Source organism: Oculina patagonica, chromosome 4 (genome assembly GCF_052425735.1).
Source record: "Oculina patagonica isolate OP01 chromosome 4, crgOcupat, whole genome shotgun sequence".
Lineage (NCBI taxonomy): Eukaryota > Metazoa > Cnidaria > Anthozoa > Scleractinia > Oculinidae > Oculina > Oculina patagonica.
Window position 1 is genome coordinate 27,512,169 of NC_135761.1, and position 22,185 is coordinate 27,534,353.

At 39.9% G+C, this 22,185-nt stretch overlaps 1 protein-coding gene across 2 annotated transcripts in view; it reads right to left on the bottom strand.

Moving 5' to 3' along the window:
* LOC144650067 (uncharacterized) overlaps positions 1 to 16,185 on the bottom strand; it is a 57,919-nt gene extending 41,734 nt beyond the window's left edge. For both annotated transcript variants that reach the window (XM_078509715.1, XM_078509714.1), the window contains exons 1-5: positions 15,962 to 16,185; positions 15,516 to 15,612; positions 12,103 to 12,167; positions 11,580 to 11,615; positions 1,772 to 1,870 (exon numbers count right to left, since the gene is read on the bottom strand). In XM_078509715.1, the coding sequence (XP_078365841.1) occupies positions 1,772 to 1,870; positions 11,580 to 11,615; positions 12,103 to 12,167; positions 15,516 to 15,612; positions 15,962 to 16,018 (354 nt within the window). In that variant the 5' untranslated portion in view covers positions 16,019 to 16,185. The remainder of the gene's footprint in view (positions 1 to 1,771; positions 1,871 to 11,579; positions 11,616 to 12,102; positions 12,168 to 15,515; positions 15,613 to 15,961) is intronic.
* Between the last annotated feature and the right edge of the window lie 6,000 nt (positions 16,186 to 22,185).

Sequence of the window (22,185 nt, forward strand, 5' to 3'; positions counted from 1 at the left end):
TCAAATAACTTGAAAACAGTTTTTTAGCATTGTTTCAGTTTATAATATTTTGCTTGGGTTATAGTGTGCGCAGCTGACGGTTTTGTTGGGGAGCGAGTGAGCGGCAAGGTCGCTAGAAACAATCGGCAAAGTGAAAGAAGGCGAGTCTTCGCAGTAATCTCCCACGCGTGCTTTCCGACGAAATCGCCAGCTACGCAGACTACTTGGGACTCCATAGGTTGATAACATGAAATAGAACTAGAGTGAAGGAGGATTTATTTTCTATTGTCTGTTGAACTTTGCGTTTCGGGTTTTCTTGCCGAAAGTCCATAAATAAAAAATTTATTCATTTATTACTGTTACTTAGACAGACTGTTCAATTATCTGGTTGTATGAGGGTGAATTTAAGATTTGTCTTTTGTGTTCGATTAAGTTCGATTTGGTTCGATTAGTTCGGAAATCGAACGGAATCGAACTCTCTCACACAAAGTTTTGGGTTCGATTCTGTTCGATTATCGAACTAATCGAACCGAATCGTTCGATTAAGTTCGATTCAGTTCGATCAAGTTCGATTACCGAACTGTTCGATTAGTAACGTCGGGATAAAAACTAATCACAGGTAGAGTTTATGACATTAAAAACTGATTTAAACTTTTATTTTGCGTTTAAAAATAATAAGCAATTCACTTACATGTAATTTAAAATGGGGTTTCAGTGCATTCCACAAAGTAACAGTTCTGTAATAAAACGATCGTTGCCCAGACTTAATCTTAAAAAGCGGTATGTTAAACTGCGTAGAAGATCTGGTCTCCTAACCACTAACGTTCCCTCTGGAGATAACATTAGATCGAAGATAGTTTGGTACTTGACCTGTCATAGATTTAAATGCTAAGATAGTGTCTCTTACTAGATACAGGTGGAACTCAACTGGGATCCATCTCAGATTTTTCAGGGCTGGAGTATACTCCAATACTCGTGTTTCTTACAATTTGACACCATATACTATTTACAACACTAACACTTCTTACAATATGATACTTTTAATTTGTAGAACATAATAATCTTCTTACAGTGTAATTTATATTTTTTTTTATCTTACATCACATTCTATAGTTTGTTGTCTCAGTCTTGGTACATTATACAGGTGTACCGGTATATAAATAACTATATTAATTTTTTATCATTATCAATAATAACAAAAAAGTGCACATTATATATTAAGATAATAGCAGGACGTATCGATAAAAGTAAAAAAGGAAAAAAACAACAACAAGAAAAACAAGAAGAAAGGGACACAAAAAAAATTCAAAATGAAAAGCAAGGCCGCAATTCTAATGTGAAGGCTTTGGAAGAAGATTGGAGTTGTACAAAACAAAAATTGAAATGCAATAGAGGACTATCTAATAAACAGCTAGATGGAAGTCACAGTTTATTTGAAACAGTTACATTTTGAGTTATATTTCTTAACAGCGTTCGTCTTATAAGCAAAACATTTTTCAATCTTCTGACACTTTAAGAATTACATGTATCTTTACTCCAAGCAAGAAATCGTTGAAGCGCATGTGTTTTCACTGATGGGTTGTCATCATCACCCAATCACCATGCAGAGATTCTGTCGGCGTTCTGCACAACCCCCGATACTATTTGCGCACCAATTTTGGTCAAATCGAGATTTATCCTGTATATACTATATTAATATATATATATACTGTATATACGCGCAGATTACAATCATGCCACCTGCAGGGGCAATAAATTTCCTTCTTTCAAGGTAAATTTGCACTGGTCTTACCTGATTTTTCTCAATCACTCTGTTTAACATTATAACTGCTTCACTGTTTTGCTCCCATATCATCTGCCAGAAGTGCTTTGCAGTATGGGGCAAGGGTCCCTGGAAATTACAAAATATTTATATCACAAAACAATTTAACTAAGCTTCACCTCATAAAATTCAAAGCCAATACTTCTGAGATACCAAAGTCTAAACACACGAAGTTGTTGCATTTGTGCATGAATCAGTGGTGCCACGAGTCACAACAATTGAGTCTAGCTAAGTCACTAAAAAAGTCATGCTTTAAAGGCACATTCATTTGGATGGTCAAAGATCTGAAGGGAAATAACAGCATACAGGGTTTTAAATCAGAATCAGAGAAGACGGCAAAAGTTTAGGAGTTGGCGGAGAAGGTAGCACCTTAGGGGGCTTTGTGGGCATAACACCCCTGGGAAAAATTTTATATTTGGGCCTCTTAGAATGCATTTCCTGAATTCTGGAGGAGTAGTTAGGTTATTTAAACAGAACAATACTAATCAGTGTAACACATTGTCAGATAGTGTACATGTATGTAAATACTCTTGAAAGTTTTTGCTATATTTGATTCTTGCAAATAGTGATAAATTGCAGATCCCAATGCATCAAGTGAGACACAATGTATAAGCATACATGACATACTCAAGGGTTTGCAATGCACTATAGGGCAATTTCTAACATGGCAAATTTTTCGAATGTTTGAACATCTATTAGTCTTTTTATGGCAAAGGATTGACTTTCTCAGTTTGAATGATTTATAGGCAAAGATCTTCCAAATTAATTTTGTGAAGGACCAAATGTCTAAGAAAACTGCCAATATTAATCATCAACACAGAGAAATGTAGTAGCCATTTTGGCAACTTAACTGGCATTTTCAGTTGCCAAGAATGAAAAGTTTGTAACATATTTGCTGACCAGTGAATCGCAATTTCGATCCCTAAATTTAACTGTGAATTTCAAGAGTAAAGGACAAATGACTTTAAAATTGTTTGATTGATAACTGGTGAAGATGTGAATAGACCATTTGCATTATGACGTAAAAGCGCAATGACTTCTGGTAGTTGTAGTTAGTTTCGCGGGAAAAAACCATTTCTGCCTTATGATTGGCTAAGGGCAGCCAAGCGTGAAGGTGGACATCCAGGACTTTTATTTTGATCTGAAGTTTGAGCTGCTAAGTTCACGCTCTTATTGTCGCTTCGAAATTTGTTTATACATTTATTTTTTCAGTTCCCTGTCAAAAATATAGAAAACAGGATGATAGCTTTGGAAGGAAAAATGACTAAGTTCTGTGTTTTAACCAAGACAGACAAATAATGTTGTTCGTGTTCAAGCAAGTTTAATATGTTCGTTGTGCGGCGGAGTTGACTTGGTAGAAATTCATTCATCGCGGCCGACAACTTCTCTTCGAAAATAATTTTAGCCTAATATCACAGCTTTAAAACATCGCGCACTGGAAACAGATTGCTTGAAAGGACGAGTCTAGGATATAACTAAATTTGTGTGGAATCAAGTGAAAGCAAGGCAAAGATTGACTTTGTTTATCATGTATTTTCAGACGATCGCTTCCATCGATCGGAGGTGAATAAATTCTTCACTGAAAAGCTTAGAAAATTTACCATTTATCATGATTGTTCGGCAAGACGGTCAGTTTAATTTATTTTTACAGTGAGACAGAGAAACGAGTCAAATAATTTTCCTCGTTCAATCGAGCTTCATCGATGAATCATGAAGGATCAATCATAAACAGTTTTAAGCTGATCAATCAAAACTACCCTGTGCAGGTGAATACAGATTAGTTGTTTTAAATCTTAAAATTGTATTTCTGTTTTCGTCAAATTTATATTCTTTACCAAAGAAGTTTTCTTGTTTTTGTGCTGGAAATGTCAACTCGTAGAGTAGCAGTTGTGACAGCTGTGGTTTCAATCCGAGCCGGAGGGCCGTGCGAGCAAATATAATTTTATTTCCATAATCTTGTTGATGAACGATTACTTGTGAGACTCGAAAGGTGAGCCTCAAAGATTTTTACGAGTGAAGACATCATGTACTGTACTCCCCCATGTTTAGAAAGGGTAAAATATTGCGTCTTCGTATATTATTTGAAAATACCTGGCAAGCAAAAGTTTTTAGGAATTTAATTAAATAACCGCGTGGACTCGAGTGGAGGAAACACTCGTTGAAACTTCACTGCAAAATGCAACCCAGAAAATGTACAATTTCTTGCATAACTTTTTTTTTCATTTTAACGGACTTGGTTTTATACTGAGAGGTTGCTTTTTGCGCTTTAAATGTCGCCCCAGGGACGTCTTCTTCGGTGAGAGTATTTTTCTTTACCTCCATCACGATTTTCTTGGGCAGGCGGGCTTGATGACGATTCAAAATTTCCCGCGAACATAACTACAACTACCAGAAGTCTTTGCGCTTTTACGTCATAATGCAAATGGTCTATTAACAACAAATTCGCTCTCATATTTACAAATAAAGACAACACAACACTGGCAGTAAATGGGACTATGGACACTGGGTGCTCCCTGGGATAGCAACAAGCGAGGGTGGTAGCAACACACCCTGAGAAGCGTAATTGGGTGGTTAGCGAACAGCACCCTGCAAACTAAGTGGGGCGGTTAGCGGACACAAACCCCAAAGCACAAACTTGGGCGGTTAGCGGACACACCCAGATAAAGTGAATGGCGACAGCAACCCTTGGGCGGTTCGCGGGCACGCCCAGTGAATGAATGGGGTGGTTAGCGAACTCACCCAGCGAATGAAGCCCCCCGACCCAGCTAGGTAGCTAAAGATAAGGTGGGCTAAGGGACCCACCCAACCTGCCACGGGCGATGGCTAAGTGGAAGGTGTGCACCCAGGCCAGTAGTCCAAGTTTATTGTAAAGGGAGGGTAGGGATGGGAAAAGCAAACTTACGAGTAACAGTAGATAGCGTGTGTTGCGTGCTAGTAGAAACAAAGACTGGTATATAAAAGCACACGCACGCACGCATTGTTCACTTGAGACCTGATATGCTACGGATGGCCAAAACTGATAATGGAATCAACGATTGACATAAGCACTAAGTGCTGATAGTGATACCCAGTTAATGGAGCTGATAGCATCCACTGTTTATATAGCAAGTTCGCCGGAATGTTTGTAATACAATACATCGATTAAAATAACTCTGTAGCCAAGGCATATTTACTGAATAATGCTACGCTCTTGTAGTTAACTGTACTTTACGAGTAAAGTGTACATTAACAACAAATTCGCTCTCATATTTACAAATAAAGACAACACAACACTGGCAGTAAATGGGACTATGGACACTGGGTGCTCCCTGGGATAGCAACAAGCGAGGGTGGTAGCAACACACCCTGAGAAGCGTAATTGGGTGGTTAGCGAACAGCACCCTGCAAACTAAGTGGGGCGGTTAGCGGACACAAACCCCAAAGCACAAACTTGGGCGGTTAGCGGACACACCCAGATAAAGTGAATGGCGACAGCAACCCTTGGGCGGTTCGCGGGCACGCCCAGTGAATGAATGGGGTGGTTAGCGAACTCACCCAGCGAATGAAGCCCCCCGACCCAGCTAGGTAGCTAAAGATAAGGTGGGCTAAGGGACCCACCCAACCTGCCACGGGCGATGGCTAAGTGGAAGGTGTGCACCCAAATTATGCCCCAAATACTGCCAGGACAATACATTAGTAAACACAAATTTACAAAGGTCTACACTGTCCTGTGCTTGGATCCCAAGGATGAAGCGGAGAACTATGTGTGGTGGCCAGCTGGGCAGGGACTGATTGGAGGATTGAAGCAGGTGTCCTTATATATTGGGTGTAGCAGTTGCTGGACCATCGGCCGAGGGTTTGGATAAGCCAGGGGGAAGGCCGGCCTCTGCAGCAGTTGTAGCAGCCCCAATGCGGAAACTGTGGGATGCATAACGCTCTGTGGCAAAGCCTAAACGTTGGAGCAGGATGCGCAGGATTGAAGTGACTTTGTCCCTGGTGAGAAATTGCCCAGTAGAGAAGAGGTAAAGCGGGGTGGCACTGCGGGATGGCTGATGCGCTAGGTAACGATGCATGGCCCGTACTGCACAAACCGAGCGGCCAGAAGGAGCAAGTTTGATGGAACAACCCTTCCGGAAGGGATCGGTTTTGGATGCTTTTAGCTGCATTGTTAAGGATCCATCAGAGGTAAAACTTATGTCTGAATGAGACAAGTGAACGAGGGAGTTGAAATAAGTTGAAGATGGTGAGGTGAACTCACTTGAACGTAAAAAACCAAAGAAGGCCAAAGTGAAGGCTGACCAGAGCATGAGTTTGTCTTGCGAGGCAAACTGGGGGTCAGCTGACAGTGCTCCTTTCAATTGACGCATGACCGACATAGTTATGGGTAGTCGGCGTCGAGAAGAAAGTCCATTCGTGCGTTTAATGCCACGTAACAGTAGATGAAGGAGGGGGGCATCTGCAAACGGGTCGGTGAGGCGGTTTTCGATGTGGGCATAACGGATCCCGGCCAGGTACAATTTAATGGTGGGGAAGCTGACTTGATCGGAGAGCCAAGACGCAAAATATCGTAGCTGTAATTCAGATGCAGGGAATGGATCCCATTGCCTGGAGTAGCAGAAGGTAGAATACCTGCGAATTCCAGCTTGGTAAGCACGGCGTGTGGAGGGTGCGATGGCTTGCGACTGGAGAAAAGCTAAGCGACCATCCAGAGGGTCTTGGCTGAGGGGGGAGCTGCCGTCTGATCCCAGTCTGCCTGAGGGGCGAGTTGGCGGAAGCGGAGCATCTGAAAACGGGACAAAGCATCAGCAATGGAGTTGTCAGTTCCATGAATGTGGGAAACAAGAACTGAAAATTGGTGGGAAGCAGCACAAAAGAATATTGACCGAACAAGGTGCATGAGGAGGGAGTTACGGGAGGAACCCTTTGCCCAAATATCCACAACTGATTGGTTGTCACAGTGAAATAGCAATTTCTTGCCCCTCCACAGTGGACCCCATAGGAGGCAAGCAAGAGCTATGGGGTACAGCTCCTTCCACTGGATGGAGCGGTCCGCCAAGTTAGGAGGCCAGGAACCGTTGAGCCAATGGCCTTGAAAATAGATGCCAAAACCAAGACCTCCAGAAGCGTCGGTGAAGAGCTCAAGGTCCGGAGATCTTGACCAGAATGGATCAGGAATAATAGCGCGGCCATTCCAGAGTGGGAGGAACTTCAGCCACCAAGCTACATCCCGGCGTGCTTCCACATTTAGGGATATATGATGGTGGGGAAGGCGAGCCGTTGTACTCAGGTCAATCAGGCGCCGGAGGAATATGCGACCAGCTGGGATGATTCGACAGGCGAAGTTGAGTTTACCGATGAGGGAGAGGAGTTCCCTTTTTATGCATTTTTTACAAGAGGACCAGGCCTGAAGTTCAGCTAAAAGCTCCGAGAGTTTGTCGGGAGGTAAGGAGCATTCCATAAGATTGGAGTCGATGAGTATACCAAGAAACACCAGCTGAGTGGTTGGACCTGCCAGTTTGTCGGGGGCCAGGGGAATGCCCAGGCGATCAGCGGTTTTGACCATGGTTTGGACTTGAGATGCACAGGATGGCGAAAGTGGTGGACCTACGGTAAAGTAGTCGTCAAGGTAGTGCATAAGAGCTGAGATGGCATAGTTGTTCTTTAGTATCCACTCAAAGGCATCGGCTAAACGATTAAATAGGAACGGCGAGGAACGGAGACCAAACGGTAGGCGGAGGTGGACATAGAATTTTCCTTGCCAATGCATGCCGAGGAGATCTCGGTCCATAGGAGACACCGGGCATAGACGAAACGCGTGCTTGAGGTCGAGCTTAGCCATTAGAGCACCGGTGCCAAAAGAAGCTACTAGGGATAGGGCTTGATCGAAGGAAGCGTAGTGTAAGGTGTAATCCTCTTTACTTATGAAGTCATTGATGGAAGAGCCTCGGGGTGAGGAAAGATCCATGATGATACGCCAAGAGCCGTCCTTTTTAGGAACAACCCCGAGAGGTGAGCATTGTAGGGTTGGAAGGGGGAGAGATGAGAAGGGACCTGCTGTGTGGCCTCTACTGATCTCTTTCTGGAGTGCCTCGGTAACTGCTTCAGGGTGAAGGAGGGTGGATTTTAAATTTGGAGTAATCCTGTGGTGACGGGGGCCCTGGTAGCCAATACGACAGCCAAATTGCAGGTCATGGAGCAGATCTGAAGCGAATTGTCGGTCAGGATAGTGCTTTAATTCTTGAGCCAAGTTGGGTATACAAACAGGAGTTGATGGAGGAAGGTGGGAAAGACTGGGGGACAGATTATTACAGTACTCCTTTTGGGCACTGAGTACTGGGATGGGTGCCGCCACAACCTTGGTTACTGCAGATGTGAAGGAATTGGCAGTTGGTGCGACGGCAGAAATGACGGTTGAAATCCCTGCAGGTGAAGTTTGGTGAAGGGGAAGAGAGGTTGACCTGCTGAGTGTGGGCAGGTGGCTTAGGGGTGCTGGTTGTAGAGGAGGCTGACCCAGAAGTGAATGGCTGAGCTTGGGCTGCGGGGCGACGAAAGGACTGGTTGGCTTGGGTATGAGTCGGGCAATTTAAAGTGCGATGGCCGTAAGAATGGCAAGAAATGCAAAAGGGGAGCGTTTCCTCTTTCAAGATATCATTGTAGAGCTGGTCGTTGGTATGGGCCCAAGACATCGATGGGTTAGTGGCGGCCATGTAGCGGAAAGCTGTGTCGTACATAATCCACGCGGACGCTCTAAATTTCCGGCTGAACTTACAGATCTGATCTTGGTAGGCCAGGAGATCAGGGGCAAGGAGAGGGAAGTGGTGAAGGATTGTTCTGTTCTCTACTGTTACTCGTAAGCAAACTTACGAGTAACAGTAGATAGCGTGTGTTGCGTGCTAGTAGAAACAAAGACTGGTATATAAAAGCACACGCACGCACGCATTGTTCACTTGAGACCTGATATGCTACGGATGGCCAAAACTGATAATGGAATCAACGATTGACATAAGCACTAAGTGCTGATAGTGATACCCAGTTAATGGAGCTGATAGCATCCACTGTTTATATAGCAAGTTCGCCGGAATGTTTGTAATACAATACATCGATTAAAATAACTCTGTAGCCAAGGCATATTTACTGAATAATGCTACGCTCTTGTAGTTAACTGTACTTTACGAGTAAAGTGTACATTAAAGCCATTTTCAAGAAGACAAACTTAAACCTTTAATAATCTTTACATAATGCGGTAAGAGTCGTGAGCCATCTTCACTGTTTTTGTAAATGTTTTGAATGAAAACAATGTGACTGTTTTAATGATAAAAAATTTAAGGTAAGCTTAATCAAGCTTATAAAGTGCTCAGTCACTGTACTGGAAAAGTGGGTGGCGAAAACACATGAAGTAGCCAGCGGTCCTTATTGAAAACCCTGAGCATAAGTAACAGCAGATGGCTCACTTGTTTGGAAATAATTGCTGCCTACCCAGCCCTGAACTGGCTACCCCATTAATAATTAATTTTGATGTCAAATGTATTTATTTAAATGATACACTGTATTTCAGGTGATGTCAGATTTCCAAAGATTACTATCAACAAAAAGGGTGCCTTTTTCTTCCAATCCACTAGTTTGAAAAAAGTAATCATGGAAAACCATAAATCACTGTAAAGCTAACAAAACATAGAATCCAAAAAAAACAATACTTTTAACCATTTTTAAGCAAATATGACTATCACTTTATGTCGTCATACAATCGGTAAGATCTTTTATTTTGTTGTTCTGTTGTCTGTTTAGCACAATCGAACAGAATTAAAGTTTAACTTTACAAGAAATTACCGTATGGAACACAAGAAAAAAATACTCCCGTGAGAAAGAGACTAATTTATACTAATTTATATGATGAGATTTATAAGATTTAGTAGACAGAAATTTCTAATTCTTATAATATACAGGGCCGCTATGAACAAGAGACTGTTTGACCTTTCTAGCAGCTTTTAACTCTCTCTGTTTATAGGAAGTCACGCTACAATATAATGCAATCTTTGTTGGGACAAAGTGTTTGCGAATTTTGTGCTGCAATTCATTTGTGTATTTTTTTTTCAATTTCTTTTGATTATGAACAGAGTATCGGATTTAGTGTATAAACTTGGATCAAGATTTTCCGTGGACCTCTCTAAACTCTAAAGGGTGATTCTAATGTTGTGTACACTGTACATTAAGCTGCATCTTTTACGCTTTGGTGCAGTCACAAAACCATTTTGGAGTGAATAAAGCATCCAACAACTGCAGTGACTGTAGTGGTTTTCTTTTTCAAGTATTTTTCTCCCAAGCAGCTTGTTGGGAGACTGCAGGGCAGAACGTTTATTGTTGGCATTGGAAGACCCTAAACTGGTTTCTCATCGGTGGTGGTTATTTTTTGAGGATTTTATTTCTGATGTTTGTACAAACAAAAAGAATTTGGTTTTGTTTATTTTTGAGAGGTTCACTGAAAATTTATTTCGCTGATCTAAAGCATTGACCTAGTTGTTTACAATGTGTTCATACAAAATTCTCACACTGTTTATTTGTAGAAAGAAATTTGATAAGGTCAGATTCTAGTCACATGCTATGCAACCAGGTGATCCTCTTTGCAGACTTCAAAGCATAAAATAAAACGCAAGCTCAAGCTTCTACATTCACAGTGCAGACCTTCAAACTTGAATGGTAAGGATTTTTTTTAAACGTTTTGGAAGATTTTTCTTTCAGCTTTTTTTGGAAAACAGCTCCAATTTCAGGTTTCGGTTTTGCAAGATACAAAGTGACTGAACTGCAACACTTTTGTTAACATCCAATTTAAGAGCCTTTCCGCTCATTCAAATTGAAGTTTTGTATTCAAATTACCTGACTGGACAGAATGAATGTGACGAAAGTTTGCATGTTTGTTCAGCGCAGACCAACTCGCAATATTTTATGCTTGAACAAACACGGTAAAGTTTTAGCCGTCACAGATCACGCCTCAATGCACTTTAGTAAGAAACATATTTTAAGATGTGTAATACGTACATGTAATAGAAAAGTCATTTTAAGCAATTGCGTGACTGACAAACAGTTGACATTTTTCACAGCTTGAGCATTGTAAAACAATTGTACAATTGTTTTACACTGTCTGTAGTTCTGATTATTTGTCATTTAGTTGATGGAGGGTTTTGCCTGGGCGCTTGCCCATCGAGCAAGTGACTGTGAAAGTTACTTGCCGGGCCTTGAAAACTAGTTGTCCCGGACTACTGGACAGGACTTTTGTCAAGCCCTGAAACTGACAGGGTTTTCTAAACTGAATCACCAACAGAAGAAAGATTTTTGATTTTCTTAATTTATAAAGCCTCACAAGCTATGGTGCATTAATATCTGACAAATAATTGACCAAGTTTCATTATAACCATACAAATCTACATTCCCTATTGATTCATTTGAACGGAGGTAACTTAAAATCCATGTTCTTCTCCTTTTCTTTCTTTGGCCAAGGCTTTCTCTTTTTTCTAAGGCAACTCTTCACTCTTCTCCTTTTTGACACATTTTATGAATAGAACCCCCAAGCTTTTCTCTGCAGTAACTGAACTTTTGTGAGGCGAGTGATCAGTGTAATTGGCAGTAATTTGAGATTCTGAGTGAATTGTTGTGTGTAGAATTGTGAACAGAATGCTGAATGCCTTACTGCGTTTATCATAACATCTTGTTAGCATATCTTGCATTCTTGTAATGATTTTGGAAAATTTGTTTTAACAGATTTTTAATTCTACTTTAAAGCTAGGGTTAATAAATTTTAACAAACCTGGGTAAGAATGTACTTTTTGTTTAACCTCGTAATCTGTAAACAAAAGTTAAATTATAGATAATCAGTCTGTGCCCAAAACATTTACAAGAATAAAGGGTAGGTGTTTTTAAGGAACAACTAAAAGTATAGGTGAAATTACCATGCTTGAATTGGTTGTTGTATAAACTTGTGTCATTATAATTATGTGGTGAGATCATGTTAAAAGGTATTCAGTTTATATTCCTGGACCATGATTCAAAAAATGTTCCTTCATACATGTACACTTGATGATGTGCAATATTATTGCTTAAAAACTCTCATATCAGGCAGCACTTGATGTTATAGCCACATTTTCAAATCCAACTCATCCAAAGAAACTTCCGCCCTACCAAAACTGTACATTCCTGGTGTACCTATGTGTCCTATAGTCTTGTTCTGTAACACAGACATATTTATCTTTGGTTTAAAATTTTTCAAACAAGTTTAATTTACAAACCAAAAATTTGTAAACCGAAAAATAAATGTAAACCACAACACATACCTCGACAAGATTGGCATTTATAAAGTCTGGAGATCCTTCCTTTAAAATGATTCGACTGTGATCATCTAAAAATAAAAAGTGCATAGAATTGATAAAAAAATTTAACCCAGAGTTCTTCCAAACAGATTATTTGTGGTGTCACATTAAAAGGTTGCTGGGGACTGGGGCAAGAGGGGGTCACCCATAGCAAAGCTATCTACCGTATCCTTAGACAAAATCAATAGGATGAGGGAATGGATGTATTTTCTGGATGTTTCTGATTGACAAAAACTGCTATCTGAGAGGTAACCGGTTGTTTCGCCTACGAGTTGTTTCGCTAACGACCAGTTCGCTAACGTGTTAGGTCGTTTCGCCTACGTCTGAAGTCGTTTCGCTAACAAGCCGTAGGTCGTTTCGCTAACGTATTATGAAGATTCATATTTTATAATATGTACTAATAGAATATAACAGTAACAAATCAATCCGCATTAAAGACCCGTTGAGTTTGACGATGACATCAAATTCAGCGACGAAAACACGACAAAACATATCGTAGTTAAATGTGTCTCCATGTTTGTCCGAAAAAGAGCTGGAAGTCAAGTCCCAGTCCTCCGCGTAACATCAAAGACTGATCAACATTGTAGACAAGTATACGTGATCAAAAGTTTATTTCACCCAGCTTTTTTTCAACAATCGACCAATTCGGGTCGGCTAACTGAACATATGCAAATTACAAAGACTTAAAGTTTAGTCAAGTTTTGTAAGCAAAGCGACATCACAGTATGATCATCAGTAATTTAGCGATGTTTTGTAATCAAAGCGTCTTCATAATTAAATAAAAGTTTGGCGAGGTTTTGTAATCGAAGCTAAGCGTCTTCACAATCGATTGAATGTTAGCGAGGTTTTGTAATCAAAGCGACTCCATAACTGATTAAAAGTTTGGCAAGGTTTTCGAATAAAAGCTAAGCGTCTTCATACAAATCGATTAAAAGTTTAGCGAGGTTTTGTAAATGATGCGTTTTCATTGAAAGATTCAGTGAGTATTTAATCGAGCGCGCGCAATAAGAGTTGATTGCGTTTATTTTTTCGATTGACAGAAGCTCTTGTGTGTGTTGTTGATATTAGGTTTCGTCGAAGGGAACAAGTTTAATGTTAACATAAAGTAAAGTTTGCAACGCACCATAATTTTGTTTTATTTTGTAAAAAGTAAGTTGTTTACAGTTTGAGTTTCTTAACAAAACCAGTTAATCAGTGGCACGCGCAAGGTAAGTGTTATTTTTTTTCAGCTTTGTTATCGACTTTTCTATTGTTTATACTTGTGACTTTCTGGACAAAGAAAGCTAATTAGTGCCTCGCGCTTAACTTTTTGAAGCGATTCGAGTTTGTCTTTCGGCAAGAGGGTTTCAAACATCTATAAATCGGAGAAATATAGCTCTAAAAAGAATTACATTTGGTTTACCAACGTGAGTTCGATTGTCTTATTCTGTTGATGAAGAAGCTTTGTTTCTCTGTTAATGAAAAAGAACTAAAAGAGACGTCAGGGTATTAACTTTATATGTTAGCGAAACGACCTACAGCTCGTTAGCGAAACGACTTTAGACGTTGGCGAAACGACCTAACTCGTTAGCGAACTGGTCGTTAGCGAAACAACTCGTAGGCGAAACAACCGCAATTCATCTGAGATGTTGCAAGATTGTGTACTTTCTTGAAGTAAGACATCTTTCAGTTTGATCACAATTTACTGTAATTTAGTTTTGAAAGGAATTGAGCTTTTGATTTACTATTCAGTTCAGTAAACAGTGTACGATCTTCCGTGACCTTTAAGATTTTGGCACCTGCTGAAATTCACGATTGTTTTTTTGCAATAAAAGCTGTTGAAATAATTAACTCATAGCCTTGTTAATCATTTTTAAGTCTGTTTTCTTTTAATATTGTTATCATTAATAATTAATTTATGTTTATTGGTGACCTAAGTCTCAAATTCGTAACTGGTCGCAAAATGGGCTGATTTGCACTAGCAGACACATTTGAAATGTCATGACATTTTTGACAAAAACAAAATTGTGGCGACAAGTCAGAGACATCTTGAAGAGAATAGCTTTGCATGTGCTCCTGCCATTCCTGTAATTTCTCAGCATGGCTTTCTTGGACAAACATCAAATATGCAGTACCATGCGACAAAAATTTTTAAAACAATTTGCATTTAAAGTACATGTGTTCTCATGAAGTGGAATAATGAGTCATCTCAAGATAACTTTTTCTTTTCTCATTCCTACATTGGGCAAACACTTCGCTTATAAACATGCTTTGCCTATCATAGAAAGATTTTGCAGCTGAATTATGATAGTGAGAGTCATATCACGGTGCATACGGCCTCAACAAATTTTGAGTTCAAGTGTTATTTTTAGGTACAATTTAGACCAAACACAAAAGTCAATCAACAGCGTATTGTTATCTGGCATTACAAAAAGCATGAGAATGTGGATTGTCATGAATTGTCCTGCCTCTAGCCCCTTTGAAGTTTTGTTTGTTTTGACAAAATTTATACCAGTCCCAGACAAGTGGTTTGCGCTTGTTTTTGCAATTGTTTGACAAAATGTATCACGCGTGCAATGTGGACCAATCATAACACAACTGCTTCTTTATTGTCGTAAATTGTTGGACAAGTTTTGCGTCTCAAAAAACGTATTCGCACTTGTTCTCTGCAACAATTGACACATAAACGATGAAATCTACCAATTGTTACAAAACTTGCCCACTAGTGCAAATTGGCCTTACACTATTAAAAAATCAATTTCAAATATATAAATAAATACTATTTCTAATATAAGTATGCAAACTTTAGTACTTTAACCCTTTAACTCCCAAATTTTCCCCAAAAACGCGTTTTTTTAGCCGCTAAACTGAAACTTTGGTGCTATGGTCTTGAATTTACCTCAACTTTGCTAAAGAAGCACTTTTTTACACTTCAGCAACATTTTGATAAAGATTCTGTGTAAAAATGTACAATATTTCACTTTGGTGCATGCGCATAACCAAAATTTGTAACGATTCTGCACCAAAAATGGATTGTGTTTTTCTTTGATTAGCTCTGTCAGAATGCAACTGATATTCAAAATGAACAGTTCTGTAGAAAGGTCGATCCAAGCTCTATCAGTTTCTAATCACGAAATTCCACTGATGTGCAAATTGATGACGTCACAAGTGAATCAATGACTGTACCTCCAAACAGCGCCTACATATGCGTTTAGGAGTGAAATGGTTAATGAGCTACTTTCTCATTGTGGTATACTGTTTCTTTTATATAAGAACATGTTTATTTATCAGGCTGAATTGGTTCTTATAATAAAAGGTGCTTTATCGGCTAACTTTCAGCATGATGTCTTTAATACACTTGTTCTTATATGCAGGTGGTTACTGTAGCTGATACTTACATGGCAAAACATCTCTGTACCGATTTAGCTGTCTATTTTCAGGAAGTCTTGCTGCTGTCAGAGCTCCAGCTTTCTGGCTGGCCTCCCAGTTGAGTCGCTACCGAGTTAAAGAAACATAATTTTGAAATAATTTCTAAATAAATACGCTCTTATATTTATTGTAAGTCTCGTCTCGCTTTAAGGTGTCTTCAGCTTGTAATAATGGTGGTAATATGTAAGTTTTCAAAGGTTGCAAAACAGCACAAAGTGCAGTTATCACAAAACCTCATAAGGGGTTGAAGCTTTTCACACGAATGTTCATACTTTGCACATCGTTTAACCGCCCCGGGCTCGTTCAAACATTTTTACGTAACATCTCACGTGAAAAGCATTGCTTTATCGCTTGGCCGGTTCAACGTTGGATAGTTAAGCCAGGCCTTTAGACCTACGCGCAAAACAATTCTTACTTGAAATAACCGTGGCCATGCTCTTGACTTGTCCAGTTCTTCCAGTTCAGACAACATGTTGCAGAAAATGACTGAACTTTAAAGCGACAAATTATAGGTATGTCATGACCAAAGCAGTAACTCAAACAGTTTCAAACTACTTCTACACGGACTTCCACACTCCTTTGCACTCTTCACTGAATATCCTTCCCTCTGACGACCCTCTGACACTTTTTCGACACTTCTCTTTCCCTCCTTCGCACTTCGACAACGCCAGTCACTCAGCGGCTCAAACAGGAAGCAAGTAGTACTTGGAGTAAGCCAGTTGAACCGTCCTCCGGAATTTAACTTGGCGAGGAAATGCCGAGTGGTTGACACTGGGCTGGCTGGCCCATTAGCAATTAGTCCAGAGTTTTCGGTAACATTTTAAAGTACCGGATTGAAAGGCCAAACTAGCGAACGGAAGCATTGAAGGGGATAAAAATAAGTGCCAGAGGCACGCCCTTCTAGAGCCAGGGACCGCGCAGGAAGAATTTGAGTTGGGGGGGCTGGGGGGGGGGGGGGGTGGAGGAGTGAAAGTCGAACCCTGAGTAAACTTATGGGGGAGAGGGCTCCGTGGGATCTTAGTTTTTGATCCTGCGTAAACTGAAACTGTTTGAGCATTTCGGTTTCCAGTTACAGCGAGCGAGTTCAAATCACCAGGAAATGTACAAAAATGCGTGAACTACAATCTTTCCCACTTAAATAAACTCAGAGACTCAAAGGACAGTGCAGAATGCAATATGGCCAAACATAAGTCAAATGAGTTCGCCTTTCAGTCTGAAACGCTGTTTCATGTGTACTTGTAAGATGTTGAAAGACCAAACGTGACAACTAAATCACGCGACAACTTCATCCGGGAGAAAGATTTCCCTTATTGAAAAGTCACACACGCGGCCCACCAGTTGACACAATTAAGAGTCGAATTTTTAGTAAAGGAAGTTTTCAATCATTTGAACCGTTGTGTTTTAAGTTAACTTTCGTTAATTTGAGAGTTTTTAAGCAGCAAACGTGATACTTTTACTTTTTGTGCAAACTTATGTAACATGAGTCTAATTTAATTAAGTAGAAAGAGTCTACAAGAATCCTGCCGCATTGAAAATCACATGGCACTAGGCTTAGATAACATTTAACTTTTGTTGGTTTGATTTTCAGTTGGGTATGGGTCGCACTTGGGAAAAGTTTTCATCTTTGCCGGTTAAAAAAAAGGAAAGAAAAAAAAAACGGAAAAACTTCTTAGACGTCAAAACAGCAAACGTGATACTTTTCCCTTCTGTGTAAACAAATGTAACATGACACTTTTTTCTCTCCTAAACTTATGTACCGCAACACTTGTTTTTGTCGAAAACATATGTAACTTGGTACATTTCTAGGGCAAAAAGGGCGACATCGATTGAAGTTGTTTTGCTTTAATTAATAAAACTAATTATAACACAGATATTATCGATAAATCCAAGAAATAGTTTTTCAGATTGGGAGATATAAGGTCACCTTTTAAAGACTAGTCGGTATGTTTTGGAGTTATAATCGAATGAACTACATAACATGACATAACATAAAACTTTATTTATCCTCGAATTTGATATAGCTAAGACAAGCTAGTTTCTTCGAGAAACAAGTGAAATATATATTAAAAAATAAAAATAAAATAAGTAAAATAGAAATAACAATATTATTATATCCGTTAACTTCTTACACATTAAAACTATATAAAAATACGATCGATATAGCGGCAACAGAATAAGAACGTGCCATTTCGTGACAATTTGATAATTAAATTAGTTTGTTTTATAATTGAATGAACTGATTTCTTTTGTGAACGAAACAAAATCTTTGTTGTAATAGTTCTGACAAACGAAAATGTGCATTAAAATTGTTTTGTTTTTGCTCCAAGCAAAGGTTATGAGATTTTTTTTGTTTATTTGCGAACGGTGACTTGGGTTCTTTTTTTCACGTAGGAGTGTAGTTTCAATTTGAACTGTTCCCGCGAGAATATTTAATAAACAAACAGGAAGCGAATTCAGTGGCATTCTCAGATATTTTAACTGAAATGTTCGGATACTTTTTAGTGTGTCTCCTCCAAACACCACTTGTGTTCCTTCCCGGGAGTTCCTTACTCTTATCTTTTCAACCGTAACACAATTGTTATTTGCTTGTAACAAGACACTGGTTTTCCTTGCAAATGCTGTAACATGATACTTTTTGTTTTTCTTTATGCGACATCGATGGCAGCTGTTTTGTTTTCAATAATTAAGCCAATTTTTCACTTTAATTTAATTAAGTTGCAGTTTCAACTGCTTGAATGACCTTTCACGAGAAGTAAAGAACAAATCAAATAAAAAAACATACCTTTCGAAAGGTTTTTAAAAGCGCGTTACAGCTTGGATATTTGTTTCCTGCTTACTAAGGGTTTCGTGCCGAAAATCACGGAACAAGTTTTTGCATGCTTAATTACGAAACTGCTGTGAAAGTCTCAAAATCTAACTTAATTAATTTGCGGTTTTAACTTGGCGTCTTGGAGTCTGCAGGAATCCTACCGCAAACGCGCGATGCACGCGATGTTCCTAAGAATAAAACGTAGTCGAATCTGCGCATGCGTTTGGCGCAAAGTACTTTGCTATCGAAAGAATAGTACCACAAGGAGAGCAAAAGGTCTTCGGAAACAAATATATACGTTTGAAATCTTCACATGAAAGTAACGTAGATATGCGCATGCGTTTGGCGCAAAGTACTTTACTCTAGAAAGAATAATACCACAAGGAGAGCAAAGGGTTTTCTTAAACAAATATACACCTGATTGAAGAAACGTTGACCCGTGAAAAGCCTAAACGATAAACGATGCGACCCAAATGTTTACTGGGAAATCGGAAAAAGTAATCGTCTTCTGTGACAGAATGAACATAACCATACGACAGGTTGCATAAATCATGCTTTTATAGAAAAATCTCGATGATTTGGTAAGTGCAGAATGCAATATGGAACAATTGAAAGTATGATGTTTTATATATGTTCGTGTTTATTTGCTTTATTTTACTTTCGGAAAAACTGTTCACAGGCTACTTTCCCAGGTGTTCCTTACGCTAATCTTTGCAACCGTAACACGACACTTTCGTTCGTTTGTAACAAAATACTTTTGTCTTCCTTGAAAATGCGATAACATGAAACTTTTGTTCTTTGTTTGTTTTACGGCGGCATCGATAACATTTGTTTAATTTAATTAAGTTACGGTTTAGACTGCACGAAAGACGATTCTCAAAAAACTAAAGAAACAAATCTAATCAAAAAACATATTTTTCGACAGGTTTTTTAAAACGCAGTACAGCTAGGATATTTGTTTCCTGGTTATCAGGTGTTCACGCCGAAAATCCCGGTGCAAGTTTTTGCATACCTAATTACGAAAGCGCTGTGAAAGTCTCAAAATCTAATTTAATTAATTTGCGGTTTTTACTTGGCGCCAAGAAGTCTGCAGCCTACCGCAAACACGCAGTACAAGCGATGTTCATGATAGTTCCAGAAAACAACGTAGACTAATCTGCGCATGCGTTTGGTGTAAATTACGTTGAGTAGTACCACAAGGAGAGCAAAGGTTTTACTGAAACAAATATATATCTTGGAGATCCTCATATAAAAGTAATGTAGATGTGCTCCACGTTTTACTTGGGGGGTATGGTCAGGTGCTCCCACCCCAACCCCCTCCACAGGAATAATTAATTAATTGATATTAATTAATTAATTAATTGACTATTAAAGTTTACACGTTAGCGCACTAGCGGGTTAGCGGACGACAGCCCCAACAAACCATCACAATAGTGCATTCTGCACTAAAAATGATAAATATTACCTTGATTATAAATAAATGGAATACTACTAAGCTTACCAATGCTGTCGACCCATAATCCCATTCGGTCTTATCGTTCATAGTTTGAGCTTTTTACGGGTCAACGTTTCTTCAATAAGGTATATACCTTTGAAATCTTCATATGAGATAAAGTACATATGGCCCATGTTTTACCTGGGACGTATGGTCAGGTGCTTCCTACCCCCTAACCCCTCCACAAATAATAATTAATTAATTGATATTAATTAATTAATTGCTGATTAAAAGTTTACACCATAGTGCGTTAGCGCTTGAGGGGTTTAGGGGTTTATCACACGACTGCCCACCAAACCATCACAAAAGTGCATTCTGCACTAAGAAGTAATGAAACACGTCTGTGCTCAACGCCCAATCAGCCTTCATTTGCAACTCAAGGACCAAAACTTGTTGTTCTTTTCTCACGAATCGAGCTCCTAACTAGGCAGCACATAAGGGTTTAAAGTACCGCAGTATCTCGCAAGATTGCAGCTCTCGCACCCTCTTTCGAATCATGTTTGGAGTGTAATAGAAACCTTGTGTAGGGAGAGGGTTGGTGATTGGCAGGGGCCCGGGGGTGGGCTGGGGTAGAGGCAGCCTTCCAATAATTTATGACTAAGAAGCCAGGCTCTTACTTGGTTGGTGGTATGGCTCACTTTAAGTCTCCAATGTCGAAGTTATAACATTTGGATGAGAGCTTATCGTGGGACCCCCATATTTACAGTGTTGTCAAAAAAGCGTCTGCCGGCCTCGGGGCTATCAAACGCGTCAGGAACGTAGGTCCCCTTGAAACCCTAATAACTATCTATAAAGCTCTCGTCCAACCGTACTTTGATTATTGTAGCTCCATATGGGGCAGCATAGGTGCGTGCCAGTCTGAGAGGCTCCAAAAACTCCAAAATAGGGCTGCACGTTTAATCACCTTCTCAGACCTAAGTGTTAGATCTTAAATTTTACTCGGTGAAATCGATTGGGACTGTCTGGAGCGAAGGCGTTCAAAGCAACTAGCGATTAATCTGTTTAAGGCTCTCCACAATCTTTCTCCAATTCGTTTAACAAGAATCTTTAAAACTACATTCAGTGGGAGGCGCGGTGGCCTAATGGTAAGCGCGCTCGCCTCCGAGTCGAATGGCCCGGGTTCGAGGCCTGGCCGGGGCGCTGCGTTGTGTTCTTGGGCAAGACACTTTACTCTCATAGTGCCTCTCTCCACCCAGGTGCATCCCATCCAGGGATGAGTAGCAATACTCCCCCCTGGAGCAATACTCCTAGTCGCTTAATGCTACGGAAACCGGGATAAGCTCCGGCCTGTATGGGCCACTAGGCTCGAAGCAGACTTTACCTTCAGTGTTCACTCACATAACCTACGAAATTCAAAATATAACCTCTTCTTTAAAATATAAAAAAAATGGTTTAAACAGATCTAAAAATATAAAAGGATACTATAAATTTTCGATCGCCTTCTGCGGTCTTCTTCAGAGAATGATGGATTTTGCAAGGTTCGAAGAATTCTAATAAGTTGCATTGACGTTATTGTTCGTTGCCCCCCTTGGGAGCAACTAGCGATGCGTAAACCCTTGGGAAGGGCGCTCTTTCGTTTATAGTGTTTTTTGTCGAGGAAAGAATGTAAAGACTCCAGAAACAGTCTTTTATTCTTGCTGCTTACACCTGTTTCAAGAATTTCGGCGTAACTTGGATGTATGTCGTGGCCGATTTCTGCATGATGTTAAATCGCGGAGTTGATATTTCCGTTTGTTCCGGGCTTGTGTTCGGCCCCTCGCGTTTACCAGCTTCTTTTGCTTTCCCCAACGTATGCAAATGAGCATGTACTGCAAGTCACTTTGTAGACAATTCCTTTCAACCGCTCTTTATTCGGTCGGTCCTTGGGCTTTTTGAAGATATTTCCTAACGTTCGTACTGGTTTAAAGGCTGTCTTGATGTTTTCGCGGCTCAAAATCCGTCGAACGCGCTCCGACACTCCTTTCACATACGGGATGGACGTGTATGCCTTCGGATTCTCCTGGGTTCTTGGTTGCGTGTTTGTTTTTTTTATTCGCCAGCTGACTTGATGAAGCTCTCGGGATAACCGATAGCTTTTAAGTCATTAATAACGCGTTGTTTTTCGTTTTGTCTTTGCGCAGTTGTTGATGGAATGCACTTAGCTCGGTCCATTAGAGTCTTAACGACAGCTCTCTTGCTTTGCGCTGGGCTGTGTAAATGGAAGTCTAAATACTTGCTCGTATGTGTGGTCTTGCGGTATACACCCACCTCGATCCTACCGTCTAACGGTGTTGTTGGTGTCCAGGAAGGCTATGCTGTTCTTGCCCATAGTTGTTGTAGGCATCTCCACTGTAAA